Here is a 15,999-nt window from a genome sequence, read left to right on the forward strand (position 1 = left end):
CAGGAGATACAATGTATCATTCATCTGTATAAAACATTAATCACACTTAATTCAATGCATACTCAGACAGACCTTATGCCTTAATCTATATGCCAATGTAATGATTCCGGAATATCGCCTCCCCCGCAAGGGCTTTCGTGGGTCCTTCCAAGCAACACCACTAATTCGAGCTTCGTGGGTCCTTCCAAGCAACACCACTAACTCTAAATCCCCGCAAGGATATGTGGGCTCCAACCAATCATGGACGCACCACCACCAATTATGAATGAATGCATGAATATGAATGCATGAATGTAGACACTTTAATAAATCATCAATATAATGTGATGCTAACTTATTAATGGCATTTCACGTATAACATTTATCATTCACACCTTGAAAATGTTCAATACAACCATTATAACAACGTATCACATTATCTGTATTCCTTACACTTTGAATATGTTCAACACAACCATTATAACAACATATCACATAATATTTATTTTTTCATACTTTTAATATGTTCAACATAACCATGAATATAACATGTCACACCATATTTATTTTCTAAATTTTGATAAAAGCAATTCAACATAGTATATATTCAATCTCACAATTCTAAAGTAATTACAATCACACATTCCAAAATAAATGTAATCATACATTCCAAAATAAATACAATCATACGTATAAATATATAATTGGAGTGATGCCCTTACCGATATGAGTGTCGTGATTAAATTCTCCCGCAGCAGTCTTTTTGCTCCAATTGCACTACACTGAGATGAATTATCAACTCCTTCTTGAATTCCTTCCTTTTCTATCTTAAACTCTTTTTGCTATATCGCACAAAGTTTTTTGAATGGAAGACGTTCCTTTTGTTCTTTTTTTTTTCTTTCACTTTTAAGCCGTGGGAACGTTAAGGCAGGAGTGGGGGGAACGTTAAGCCAAAAGTGGGTAACGTGGCATTTCCACTCAAGCCATGAAACATTTTTTTAACGGTTGCTTTTATTATTATTATTATTATTATTATTATTATTATTATTATTATCACAATTAAAATAATATCGTCAGCAATTATTTCTATTCCCAAAAATAAATATAAAAATAAGATAAAATGACTGGGCGTTACACAAAAGTTTTGTTTAGTGGGAGAATGAGTTGTTAGGGTAATGTGTTGTGGTGTTGGTTAACTTTGTTTTGTAGAAAAATGACAATGGTCGTTGAGTTTGGAGTAAAGATCAAAATATTGAGTACACTGTCAAAGGAACTAATAGATTGCTTGTGTTGAACCATAATGTCAACTTGTATCCATTTGTTCATATTATGTGAAACAAGATAGTTCATATGAAGATGTCTCTATTCGTATGGAATATACTAGAGTGGTTATTGTCAAAGAATAATTTGGTGAGACATGGTGCTATTTCTCTGAAAAATGGTATCTGCTCTATGTGGTTGAACATATTAAAATTTTGTTTTGGTGGTAGATTAAAATAAAAGAGAAAGAATTTTAACGTAGAATTATGTCAATTATAGTGTAATTCACTAAGTTGTTTGAGACGTAGAATATAAGGGATTTTTAGACGTCTATATATGTTTTTATGTTTTTGACACTATATACTTTTGATCTCTTCCTTTTTGGCTTAAAAAAAAATAGTATCATGTTACCAAAAAAAGCAACAATAATAATAACATCTAAAACATGACTAAGCTCAAAAAAAAAATAAAATAAATAAATATGACTAAGCTCTGGGTTTTCGGGTCGTAAATCGGATTATTTTTTCGATCCGTTACCCGAATCCCAAAACACAGGCACGTTCACAAGCCATAAACCCAAAATTGCGCTTTTCTTCTTTCTGTCTGAGAACCGGTCATGGCTTCACGAAGGTTCTTATCGTCTCTTCTCCGTTCACCGCTCACTCGCTCTCCACCGGAATTTCAATTTCCGACCTATGTCCAATCACTCTTTTTCTCCAACCTTACCTCTCGTCTTTCTCCAATCCCCGTAAGCGCTTCTCTTCATTTCAATCATTTCCTTCAATGTCCTATAGTTATAGATTTATAATTCGGAAGTGTGATTTGAAGCTTGCTTGTTATTTTACTGATCATAATCCCACACCCTGCAATTTTATGCTTTTGCTGTTAATTATTTTAATATTGGTTCTTATGCTTGGTTGAGTGAATAATTGAATAGAAGATGACGTGAGTAGTTAGATTGGATTTGTTTTGTTTTCCATGTTTCATGCTCATGTGCTATGAAACATTAACATTAACATGACATGAACACGATAGACACGAGATATAATATAATAGCAATACTGACACGAATCAGACACAAGACTTGTCTTCAATCTAATGTATTAGTGCTACATAGCTTCTGTGTTTCAGTTTAGTTTCTGCACTTTCGTATAAGCTATGGCAATTTGGGATATAAAATCTTAGGGTGCTTATAGCTTTTTGTCACGTTTCTTGTGTAGGTCACAGGGTTTCCTCAGACTAATGCATTTTCTAGAGTTGAGTCTGGTAATGGTTTAGCTAGATTGGCTTCATTTCAGCATGATTATGTACATGTCCCTCAAAATAGGTTTATGTCGACCGAGACAAATTCGGTTGATTCTTCTTCTCAAGACAGTACCATTCTGGAATCAGAAGTGCCTCCTCGCATCAAATTTAAGAGATTAGATAAAACTGCAAGGCACATTATGCAGGCATGTGACTTCTCTGTGGTTTTTTAAATAAAGGGATTCATTGTGTTTAATCATTTGTGAAAACTGTTGGTATTTATTTATACCCTTTAGATTTTAGACAAGGAAGCAGTGGAGGAGGTGAAAGCACAAAAAGAGATGCCTGATATAAGGCCTGGTTATACTGTGCAGCTCAAAGTGGTATGGAAATTTGTTTTTGAAGATTCAGTCATTCATTCACACTTGTGCTTTGTTTTATATTTGTTCAATGATAAAATATTTTGTTTACTGGTATGTCTGATATGATAGGAAGTGCCAGAGAACAAGAGGCGCATTTCTATTATAAAAGGGATTGTTATTGCAAGGCGTAATGCTGGACTCAATTCTACATTCATGATTAGAAGGACGGTGGCTGGGACTGGGATTGAATATCTATTCCCACTGTAGGTTTACCTTCCATATTTTAATATTTTATGTATATCTGTTTGTAGACTTGAAACCAGCCTCTTTCACAGGCAAAGCAATAGATCATCAATACCCCTGTGCAGCACTAAAAATTTGCAGCTATAGCGGAATTTTAATAAATTACTATCGTTAAATAATACACAATTGAGTACAATGTTTTGTTAAATAGCGGTTATAGTATTGTAACGGAATTTGAACAAACTGCTATTTTCTGCAAGCTGCAATTGATACACTGCCTCTGAGGCCCTAACCCTTTCCTAAACCACATATTGGCTGGAGTTTTGTAGAACCGAGTTATCATTTATATATCTGCTTGAATACATGCTATTTTGAGCTGGTCTAACATAGTCCTTGATTTTTGTTTCTGTTGGCTTTTAAGGAGGGTGTAGTTAAATTAGGAAATACTTAAATTTCTTCCCTTGCCACCCAAAAAAGAGAATAAAAAGAATTGGTTCGCTAAGAACCTGGTTATGCAGTGATGGTAATTCTTTGAATTCTAGTTATGAGCTCATTAGTTATGTTCATAAAGAACTTTTGAGCTCACCAATTTCAAAAACTTATTCAAACACACGTTATGTTGCTTTTGAAAAATACTTCATATTTTTGGAGTATGAATTAAATGTGTGTTTGTGTGTGCATGGAATCAAGTGCTATGTGTTCTTTGCTGCGATTCCAATTTAAAGTTGATTGTGCTTGAAGTCGGTTATCTTACATACGTGTTTATATCTGAGCTATGGGATATGTGTGACAGGTATTCACCTAACATTAAGGAGATAAAGGTGCTGGACAAGAAGAAAGTGAGAAGAGCCAAACTCTACTATGCGAGGAAGAAAAAGAACGCGCTTAAATAAAAACAAACACCAAACTTTATTACAAAACTTTATCCTGTTGGAAATTTTTTGTGATTCATAATTTTGTCATACTCATATCGGCATCTGTATTCATTTGCATTCTGCTGTTTGTTGTCAATCTAGATTTACTTATCATCCATATGAAATTGAAAAGTGATACATGGGATATATCTCCTGGCAGGAAACCACAGTAAACCTTGTGAGACTGAGAGTTGGCATCGATATAAGTAAGATACCGGTACTAACAGCACCTCAATCTAGATTATTTAACTAATTTTTTGTAAGAACCCTCTTTAACTTATTGGCCAATATTCTTTAATACTTATTGACAAATTGATTATTATGATGTTCAAATGAGACCCTCTTCCTCTGTTTAATGATAAAAAATGGCGACCCTCCTCTCTCGGTTTTTATCTCTCATTAATAAAAAATTATTTGAAATCATAAAGAATGTTTTGACCCTTCTTCCAACTAAAAAAAAGATTGATCGAGATCCACTTTGATCTCATGAGATTAAACTCTTCTAGTACTTTCAACTTTTTCATATCTCTCATGTTCTCTTGCAACATCTCGTCTCCCTCATTCGCAAGCTGTCTCATCCCTTTTGTCATGAATATTTCCTGCACCACCAACATGACTGTCATAATCCTTTGATTTTGTACATGATCACATCATCCTCTTATTTATAAATTTTTCTTTCTGGTTTTTTTTTTTTTTCGCAAAAACTTGGTTTCTCATCCCTATTTTGGTGTAAGTTTGTATAAGAATATTATAGATATTTTACTTATATTTCTAAAAATTAGTATAAAAATTATTTAATGAAGTCTCACATGTTTAAATAGCTGGTTGGATTAATGAAATTAATCATTTATATTAAATTATTAAATAAAATAATTTATCACAAAGTTACTTCTTGAGTCAATACATCCTTAATATAATAATAATAATAATAATAATAATAATAATAATAATAATAATAATTATTATTATTATTATTATTATTATTATTATTATTATTATTATTATTATTATTATTATTATTTGTTCTAAGGGACATGTTTCTTTGAGATGATACCATTCCACGTGTTAAGGACACAATTTTGGTGCTAAGCAACTATTCTCAAATCTGTGTTGGATTAATGATGCAAATTTTAGGTTGCAAGAGTTTTGGTTATTCAAAATAGACCGTACAATACATTATAATTGGCTGAAACGTGCATAAAATGGTTGTTAGATAATTAAACTCGTTTAGTGAAAAAAAAAGACGATTAAACTTGTTTAGTAAAAAAAATAGACAATTAACCTCGATAACCAAGTAGAAGTAGAAAGAGATACTCACTTTATCCAAAACTATAAATAAAAGTAAGTTAAAAAATTTAAACTAAATTAATTAATTTTCTTTAATGTTTATATTTTAAAACAGAATAGTACACAAGTAGCACATACATAAACTTACATATATAACATTGAAAAAATAGAAAAATGTGTGTCTATAAAATGTATTTATTATAAGCATATTAGTAAATATTTTATAGTATTTTTATGAATTTTTTGGTGAAACACTGACATTATAGAAAATTTTACATTATAAGATAATTGTCAATGTAAAATTGTTTATATTGATGCATGTCCATTAAATCTTAATTTTTATGTTTGATTTCTTTTTGGACCAATTATGTTTAATTCTTTTTGGGTAAAAATATATGTTTTAATTGTATTCAATCAAATATATAAAAAAGTATAATAGTTATGCAATGTCAAACGTAAATATTTTACACTTCACACTACAATTATTTATGGAAATGATTCTAGAAATAATTTTGATAAAAATCTAACATTTTTAGTTATTAAAATTTTATTTGAGTAAAAACTCTTTATTCAAAATCCACCGAACCTCGCGGGTTCTAACTCGGAACATCAAATCAAATCCGCAGAAAACTATTCGTTCCGCCGTTTCAACGTTTCCATTCTTCTCCAACACCGCATCAAATTCTCTACAATCTTCACCAATCCACAATCCTCCTATATTCTTATTCAATCGATAAACTATTCTACATTTGGGTATTTTAGGGTTTGCCAAAATGAACACAGGTGATCTAAACAAGGTTTGGGAAATCAGAGCTCTGAAAAGGAAGCCAGGTGAAGAACAAGCACGCCAGATGTTGGAGAAGATTGCAAAACAGGTTCAACCAATTATGCACAAACACAAATGGAGGGTCAAGCTTCTCTCTGAGTTCTGGTAATTCTTCATTTTTTTTCTTTCTTATTTCGCTTCCTTTAATGGGTAGTGCCGGAAAAAGATGGTAGTAGAGTTAGGGAGAGAAATTTTTTCAACTTGGAGTGAAATTCCGTTGGAATAGTAAACCTGACTCTGAAGAAAATAGATGAATAGACGCACACAAGAATACGTTAATTGATTACGTAACTCAGTCAATTATGCCTATGTCTCTGACAACAGAGTTACTTTTATTATGCAATGCTTAGGGTTACAGAGTATAAGTTGTGAATAGAGTCATACTCAACAATAACATTTGATTATATTTTAGTCCAAAGTTAACACTAATCATGCACTGAAATAGTTTGAATTGATTGAGGAGTTGATGATTGGTTTGCACAGTTTAGTCTATGTATTGAAATCTGATTGAGTTCTTTTTTTTTTTTCAACTTTGATTGAGGTTTGAGTTCATACTTTGTTATGAGGTGAAGAGGGGTTGCAGTATTGTTGAACTAAAATTCACTCATAGGAAGATTCAGATCATTTTTCTTTTGTAATTTATTATGTTTATGATTTACACTAATGGCTAATCTGTCAAACATTTAAAAGAATAGTTTGACTTAACATTTGCCATGGTGCTTTATGCAGCCGTTACTGTGTGCTTTTGATTAAAGGTCCAAAATTGTGTTTCCCTTTGGGCAAAGAGTATTTATAATTATTTTTTTTAGTTTCCTGTGGAATATGACTAAAGAATTTGCTTACATGATTATAGCCCAAGCAATCCATCGCTTCTGGGGGTGAATGTTGGAGCTGGTATAAATGTTAAGTTGCGGCTACGGAGGCCTAACAGGGATTCAGACTTTTTTCCATTTCATGAAGTTTTAGATACGATGCTTCACGAGCTTTGCCACAATTCACATGGTCCTCATAATAGCAACTTCTACAAGCTCTGGGATGAACTTAGAAAGGTTCCCCTTTTGCCCTTGATTCTATTATTGAGTATGCAAAATGGTGATATTAGATATCTTGCTTTTGAAATGCACACATTTTTCTTCAGACAATTACCTCGGGGATTGTATGTGGGTTTTATTTGTCATATTTGGTTTTTTCTATTGTATTTTTTATTCACTACTTTTCTGGTATAGGTCTCAACAATTTTATCATTTTCTTGATTCATAGAAGTATTATAGCCATGAATTTCATTAACAAGGTTATGATCAACATATAACATACTGAGCGGTTCTCAGATTGTTGATTGTAGTAGACACGTAGCGCTGTTGCTCTTTAAATATTTTTTATTAGCTAAGAATCCTAAATAATTACAAATAAAAGACACTAAAATAGCAGGTGGATAGAACTTTATTTTCCTTGCAATTTACCTCCAACTGCTGGTCATTGTAGAAACTGCAGATTGCTTAGAAGATATTTACAGAACCCTTAAAATTTCACATTCTAGTTTGAGTAATTGGATTTAGTTTAGTGGAGAAATATTTTACCATTGGACAATTTTCAGTAGAATAACCGTTGAAAAGTGATACCATTGTTTTACCATTGCTTATGATTGTTCTAAATAATTGTTTACAGCTGTAAATTAAGTAAAAAACTGTGTTTTCCTTTCATAGCTGGTTATTAGATTTGTTTATTTGTTGTTTCTTTATCCATTTCACTAATCATGCACAGGAATGTGAAGAGTTGATTTCTAAGGGGATAACTGGCTCTGCTGAGGGATTTGACCTCCCGGGAAGGCGCTTGGGTGGTTATTCTCGTCAACCTCCACTCTCATCTTTACGTAATACTGCACTCAAAGCTGCGGAAAAGAGATCACAGTTGGGATCTCTTCTTCCATCTGGACCAAATCGTATTGGTGGCAATAGTGTTATAATGAAGTCACTTACTCCAGCACAAGCAGCTGTGATGGCTGCAGAAAGGAGATTACAGGATGACATATGGTGTGGTTCTCAATTTTGTGATAAATCAGATCATGAAGATGATAACAGTGAATCTGCTGAAAACCTTGAAAATAAGTGGAAAGGTGTGGGAAGCTCGAGACCATCAGACAGTTCTACTCTATCTTTGGTTCCAACATCTCGAAAAAGAAGTCGTGATAAGGATTCAAGTTTACTAGTTCACTCATCTAGTAACCCTAAATTTGTTGATTTGACAATGGATACACCAAAAAGTCAATGTCTCAATGAACATCAGACTGGGTCTCAACAAAGAAGTTTTGGATTAGAAAGTGTTTCATGTTCTCAATCAAATTATCAAGCAGGATCTAGTTCTGCAAATTTATCATGTTCATCTGGGTCACTATCTGTTGTTAATAGAACACTTCATTCTGAAGAACTTGCAATGTGGGAGTGTCTCACATGCACTTTGTTAAATAAAGTAAGCATTCAACTATACATCTATCATTCATCTCATAATTTTTTTTACATATTCATTTTTGTGTTGTTACAAAGTATATTAAGTGAAGGTTTATTATTGTGTCTTGAAATAGTGATGTGACTTTTATTCCTTCTAAAGAATATAATTAACACTAGCTATGGTCGTGTAACACATTGCACCATTTCTAATGCATGCGAATGGTGTTGGATTAATGCAGTCATTAGCGCCTATATGTGAATTGTGTGGCTCGCAACAGCCAAAAGATGTTACTACCAAGCACAACACTTGGTCTTGTAAATTCTGTACGTTAGAAAACAATATGAAGTTGGAGCGATGCTCAGCCTGTGACCAGTGGAGATACTCTGATGGCTTAGCCCGTGTCCACCCAGGCCTCAACCTTGCCTCTTAACAGAACTATGTAATTTGCTTCATCGGTAAATATATATCAATTTTGGCTTTGGCTTACATGAAATTGTGCACAACCATCTATTTTTTGTTTCTTTTTATTTTTTATTTCTATATACCAAGGACGAACTTCAAAATTGGAGCTTGCTATTCCTTATTTTATCTATACTATTGTTAAAATTTTACTTTGATATGTAAACTTAGCCACCCTATTTTGAAATTTGAAATTCTGAATATTCTTGCTATTTAATGTTCTTGTTCATTTTGTTTTCTATGCTCAGCTTGACTCGCCAGCTTCACTTTTCGGTTAAAGAAAAAACTGCAAAACCTGTGATAACTACTTTTTCACCCTTTTATTCTTGAGTTAATCTAAGAGACTTTCGATGTAACTTGCTTATTGGGTTCTTAAAATTCTGTTAAATAATCAACTGTTTTGTTTACATTTTTCCCCTTTGAATTTTGAACTCACTTAGGTTGTAGGTTGATTTCTTTAAAGAATGAATGCATTGGAATTAAAAATAGTTTTTTATGTTTCAATCAACTATAATTTAGGGCAACAGTTTGAAAGTGTGGGCTGCTTAAATATGATATGGCGCGATAAACCACTTAATAGTGACTAACCAATAAAAAATAAGTAGTTGCTAATCTATTATATATATTTAAAACAGATTTCCGATGCCACCTCATCATATTTCATTCACGTATACAAATATTTATTTTTGATAATATTATTTTATAATAAATTTATAAATTATAAAATTATTTTATAATTTATAAATTATTTTACAATTTGATAATAATTTATTTAAATTATTTTATAAGTTATTTTATAATAAATTTATTAATTATTTTATAATATTATAAGTCATTTATTAATGGTAATAATTTATATTATTAGTCATTAAATTCAATGGAAAAAAACCACCTAATCACTCATAAATATCGTCATAAATGCTTTTTATCTAATCCTCCTTTGTATTATTCCACATGGTGAGTAATAATTTTATACGTTAAAAATTCAATTACTCATTAATGTCAATCTATTTATAATTACTTTCAATTTATGTCTATCCATTTTTTTAATAACATTTTATAAAATAAAAATATATATTCTATTTATAGAAAATACAAAAATTTATTAAAATAATCATAAAATACGAATATATGAAAAATTATTAAAAAAGTTACTTCCAATTATAATATGTATGAATATATTAAAAAATATAATGAACAAAAGTTTACTATATATGTATTTTGAAAAAATATGCTAAAACTAAACTTTCATCAATTAAATTATATATTTAAAATTGAATGCTATTTTTTATTTTAGTTTTCCTTATTATAATGATAATGTGAATGTTAACAAATAAATGAAAAATTAAGTATTGCATAAAATTAAATTATTTTTTAATAGAATTTATTTTTGGTACATATCAACATAACTATAATTAAATTGCACAAACAATTAGTTAAAACTTTTAAATACCAAAAATTAATTTAATGTATATGTAAATCTTTAATAAAATAAATTTCAAACTCTTGATGAAATATATTCAATAACTTTTTTTTTACAATATAATTCAACATTAATATTTTTAAAAAATAAAAAATATTAAATAGTCAATCATATTTTTATATTTTTACATCTTATTTTTGGATTTGTATTTTACATTGTATTTCATCAAATAAATACAAGTACCATTATATGTTGAAAAATAAATTGACCATCAAAGTACAATGAGTCAAACAATTATCCTATATAATAAGTTAACATACGAATTTTACAAAATATTTTAAAAATTAAATTAGATGATTGTGATAAATATGATTTTCCCTCATTTTAATTTTCCTAATCATATTCAATTATTACAAATCAATAAAGTAATATTATAAGATAACTATATTTATAATACATAAAATATTACTTATAAAACTTATAAAATTAATTAATTAATATCTGCGCAACGCGCAAGCCATAAACTAGTTATTAATTAATCATGAAGAAATGTGACAATAAATGATGTAAATGCCTAAATAATCTATCAGCTTTATGCATTGAAAGAGCACATGATATTAGAATCTTACTTAAATAAGCACAATTATTTGTATAAACTAAACGTTTTCAATTCATCATACACCTTTATAAGTCCTCACCCTTAGCATTTGTCATTGGAATTTTGGCTACAATACCTCTGAGAAGACCAATGTAGTGTGGAAGTTGTACTACTGCATACAAAGTCACAGGAAAACAAGTGACTGTATAAATGATGAACACAATGTGCTTATATTTTTTGTCAATCAAAAAGAAATGGCCAGAGCAGAAAGCAGCGAACATTGCAGTGATGGACAAGAAAAGAAAACTTAATCCCAAAAGAAGTTTTCTTGACAAATAAATTATGAAATCTTTGGCTTTTTTTCGAGGAGTATCGAAAGGAACATTATGAGTGCAGTGATAGAGAAGCAAAGGCCTATTACTGATGACAAAGCAAATGCATGCTTTCCTTCCAATGCAGGTTCACCTGTTTCACTTTTGTTGCCATCTGGTATAGTGCTTGATGTAGCAAAGGAAACACTTGCTGATATGACAACACTTTTTGTTTCTTTTCTTCATTATTAGATGACATTGATATATTGATATGTTATTGCTGATATGCCAACACTTTTTGTTCCTTTACCTTATTATCTTCAAAATTTCGTCAATATAAAAATAGTTATATATATATATATATATATATATATATATATATATATATATATATATATATATATATATATAATTAATGAGTGCTTATGACAATTGACAAAACATTTATTTTTAATGCATTAAATACATTAGTCAACATCATATTAATGATTGAATAACTAAAAAATTAATTTACGCTAAAGATTAAATTCTAAAAAAAAAACATTTATCTTGATCCACATAGACATTTGGTGTCTAATTTGATCCTAGTTATTGAATTCCTTTATTGAATTATTACCGAATTCTCTTTATTATTCTTGCCCTAATGTCTTAGTGAAATAACCTTTAATTTCCTAATTCCTAAGTGAATTTAAGATTAGAATTAAACCTTACCGTACAGGAATTCTCTTTTTAAACTATTGCATTTGCAACTAATTTAATTGGTTTCATGACCTGCATCTATTCTTAGACTACAAATTCATGAATTTCTCATCTCAAGTATTCGTAAAGTCCACTCCCGTTTCAAAATATGAATCATAGAACATTTTAATGTTGATCAAGCAATAAAAAAATACCAAGCACAGAGATGAGAAAAAGAATTTAATAAACTCATTCATATAAATAGAGTTCAAATCAGAAAAATAAAGGTTACATCTTGTTACACTCATCCCTAACAAATAGGGTTTAGTTACTCATGACAGAGATAAAAAAGATAGAGATTAGAGAAGAATTACAAGAAAGATTCATGAATGATTTTTTATAAAACTGCTACAATGGTGTTAGAAACGGCCATCTTTGAGTTTCTCTGCTATGTCACAAGTCTCTCCACTTCCCAAAAGTCAAAAATATGTCTAGAAAGTGAAAAAATGCATTTTAATGAATACTGATGCGCGTCGCGCGCCCCAGGAGCAGAATTTGCGTTCCGGGAGCGTCAGGACAGTGTCACTGGTCCGAAAATGCGCCCCAGACGCAGCTATTACGCTTCAGGCGCACAACTTCTTCTGGTTGAAGTTTTCTGCATTTGTCTCCTCTTTGGACTCCGAATTTGGCTCCCGTGTCTTCATGAAAGTTGTAGCTATGAATCGTAGCTTTCATTTGCACTTGGTTTGACTCCAATTGGATATCTACAACTTCAGGTATGATTGAAATACTCTACATAGGTCATGTTGATTTCTCACCAAAATTCAGCAATGCGCTAAAACAAAGTAACAACGCAAAACTACGAAAAATCTCTACTTAATCAAGGAAATAAGAACATAAACATTTCATTAAATCAAAGAACTAAAATCAGCAAAATATATCAAATAACTCCTTAAATTAACTAATGGTTAAAGATAAGTAAGACTAAAAATACTAAAAAAATATGCGGTGAAGAGTTATCAATAAACAATTCTTATTTTAAGAATTTTTTAAGTAAAAGTGACATTCAATATAACAAAAAGATATTGTGGGTGCCATCGACCACCATCTCTGCATTTGATTGATCGTTATACTTCAATCACGACATCGTTAAGACAGTCACAACCCAACAGTGTTGCTCCAACACCTATGGGGGAAAGCAAATTCTGAATCCTCAAATTTCATAATAATAATAATAATAATAATAATAATAAAACTTGGTGAGGAATGTAACCTACCTAATTTCAGGTTCCTAGATATTTTGAAATATCAAGTAAGATGTGAGCTACAATATTTTTGTCTGAATACAACAGGTTAAGGGTATAACACTAAAATGGGTCTACTTTTGAAATAAAATAAATGACTGCAAAAGAAACAATCGAGAGAAATCGTTTGGATACAAACATTATTTTCCACTGTCTTTTTTGTTTTTCCAAAAAAAAAAAATGAAGTATTAAAGTACTACTAATTTTTTGTTAAACACCAAAATATAACTTTTATTTTTTCAATTTTGTAAAGATGAAAAATCGTCCTTGCAACCGGCAATTTCTCAACAACTTATTTTTTGAAACAATGAAGAGAAATCGGTTTTCTCCTACCATCTTCCTTATTTTTCTGTTTTTTTTTTTTTAATTATCAAATTTATTTTATTATTTGTAGAATCTTTTTATTAATTAGTATTACTATTTAGTAGACATAAACATAGGGGTTTGAGCAATGAACATGAGAGAGTGGCTAATTATAATTCATAAAGGGCAATGAACATGAGAGAGTGGCTAATTATAATTTACAAATGACAATGAACATGAGAGAATGAATAGTTATAATTTATAAACGTGAGATACCATTTTTTATTAACATCTTTCATAATAATACATATACATTTTATTATTTAGTAGTTATTATTTTAATTAAATAATTAATTTAAGTTTCATTAATTATTAATTTAATAATAATTATTTTAATTAAATAAATAAATAAATACAATAGTAATTATTTTTATAATAATAATCTAATTAAGTTTTACTTTTTATAAGTAATTATTAAAAAAATTAAATAAAATAGAGTCTGTAAAAATAACAAAATTTAATTAAATATTATAATTAACTATACAAATAAAAAATGAGTGAAAATAAAATAAACACAAAATGAGTACGTGTTATTAATATAACGAGCAGTCGATTCAGACGTACCTAGGTTTGCATCAAATAAATTATTCACAAAATTTGGGTCGCTTGAACGTAGAGATTGTAGTCGATCATATATCTGAGTTAACATGAATTGAAATAATTGTCTTGATGGTTCAAATTGTTGTTTTGTTGGGGTGAAAGAAAATGAATAGTGATGGGTGTGGTTCTGGCGCTTCATTTTCAATAGTAATAGGAGGAGTCGGTGGACGAGGTCTATTATTCATTTTCAATAGTAACAGAGGGAGTTAGTGGGCAGGATTTATTACGCCTTTGTCGTTGTGATGGTTGGGTTGGCTCTTCTGCACCACCACATCGTGGGTCCCGCAAGGCATCCATAACTGAAATTATCAACACCTTTGATAAGGCATCCATATGAACTAGAGAAAATAAAAGATATATTAGTAAGGCGACACAATTATAAGTAGTATAAATTTTATTGAAGAATGAAATTTTTAACTTGAAAATGTTGCATGTGATCAATGTTTGATCTATAACTGACAAGATCCCCATATAGAGTTCCAGAATGGATCAATCCCCTACCAATCCATTTAGTAAAATAATATAAACTATTTTTTTAGCAAGTTTGACAAGTATATTATACTTAGTTTATTGTGTTAATATGAAAAGTGTTTTACCGCTTTGGCAATGGAAGTGATATTTCTCAAGTGCAATGAGGGACAATGAACGACACACAATACCATACCCAAGATTCAATTAGCAATGTACATCCACCCATACATGCACAAGACGGTGCGGTTGCACGACACATTTGTCTGTATAAGTTTGTCAAACAGACTTAACCCCAACTATATAGTTGAACACTTTGAAGATGTTTTAATAGGGGAGATATATCAAATGAACTCTATTGCAATATTTGTTAGGGATCACCAAACCCCCCAATCAAGTGCAATAGGTACGCTCTACAGTGCTCAGTTGTTGCATTATCCGGAACATGAACAATGTGTCTTTCAACCATTTTAGTTTGATAAATTGACCCACCATCTTATTTTTTGGAGGAATGACACCCAAAAGTTGTTGGCATTCTTCATCCCAATCTTAAGTGCCACCTCCGATTATCGGTCTTCCTCCAAGTAGGGAACTATCATTTCATTTGGTTCATCCATTCTGAAGTGGTGGTGACATTCAATCAAGTTCTACATTTTAAATAAAAAGTAGTATTTGACTTAAGAAATGATTATTAAAAACATGTATACAAAAGGAGATTACAACTACTTACCATCTTAGCGACATCTCTAGACCTGTAGAGATACTGGTTCCTTAAAAGCCACAGAGCCTGTATGTTGTGAATGTGAGAGCTTTAAAATGTGAGTCAATAATAATATGAACATAATGACTATTTATAGAACTTTTGTGTGGAGGATTGTGTCATCTCATCCAAATCGTAATCATCCAATCAGTGGAGGATTACATATTACGATGACGTTATCGTACACATCAGCGTTATCTTATCGAAATCACAACCAGCAAATTAGTGGAGGTTTGCATATTATGCTGACATCATCGTAGCATATTACGTTGACGTCGTCGTACACGTCAATGCTATCTTATCCAAATCGCAACCAAACAATTAGTGGAGGATTGCATATTACACTAATGTCATTGTAGCAGATTACGTTGACGCCATCGTAACAGATTACACTGACATCATTGTACACATCAGCGTTATCTTATCCAAATTGCAACTAGTCAATCGATGGAGGATTGCAGATTACGCTGATAT

General features: G+C 30.7%; 2 protein-coding genes across 2 annotated transcripts; both read left to right on the forward strand.

Moving 5' to 3' along the window:
- Positions 1-1,791: 1,791 nt before the first annotated feature.
- On the forward strand, positions 1,792-4,100 carry LOC101505024 (large ribosomal subunit protein bL19c-like). Its single transcript, XM_004498080.4, has 5 exons — positions 1,792-1,987; positions 2,460-2,690; positions 2,781-2,867; positions 2,976-3,109; positions 3,883-4,100. Exons 1-5 carry the CDS (start codon positions 1,856-1,858, stop codon positions 3,980-3,982), a joined length of 684 nt encoding a protein of 227 aa, XP_004498137.1. The 5' UTR covers positions 1,792-1,855; the 3' UTR covers positions 3,983-4,100.
- A 1,793-nt stretch (positions 4,101-5,893) lies between these two features.
- Positions 5,894-9,232, forward strand: LOC101505345 (uncharacterized). Its single transcript, XM_004498081.4, has 4 exons — positions 5,894-6,221; positions 6,970-7,165; positions 7,878-8,582; positions 8,800-9,232. Exons 1-4 carry the CDS (start codon positions 6,064-6,066, stop codon positions 8,989-8,991), a joined length of 1,251 nt encoding a protein of 416 aa, XP_004498138.1. The 5' UTR covers positions 5,894-6,063; the 3' UTR covers positions 8,992-9,232.
- The last annotated feature ends 6,767 nt before the right edge of the window (positions 9,233-15,999 follow it).

Source organism: Cicer arietinum, chromosome 5 (assembly GCF_000331145.2).
Source record: "Cicer arietinum cultivar CDC Frontier isolate Library 1 chromosome 5, Cicar.CDCFrontier_v2.0, whole genome shotgun sequence".
Lineage (NCBI taxonomy): Eukaryota > Viridiplantae > Streptophyta > Magnoliopsida > Fabales > Fabaceae > Cicer > Cicer arietinum.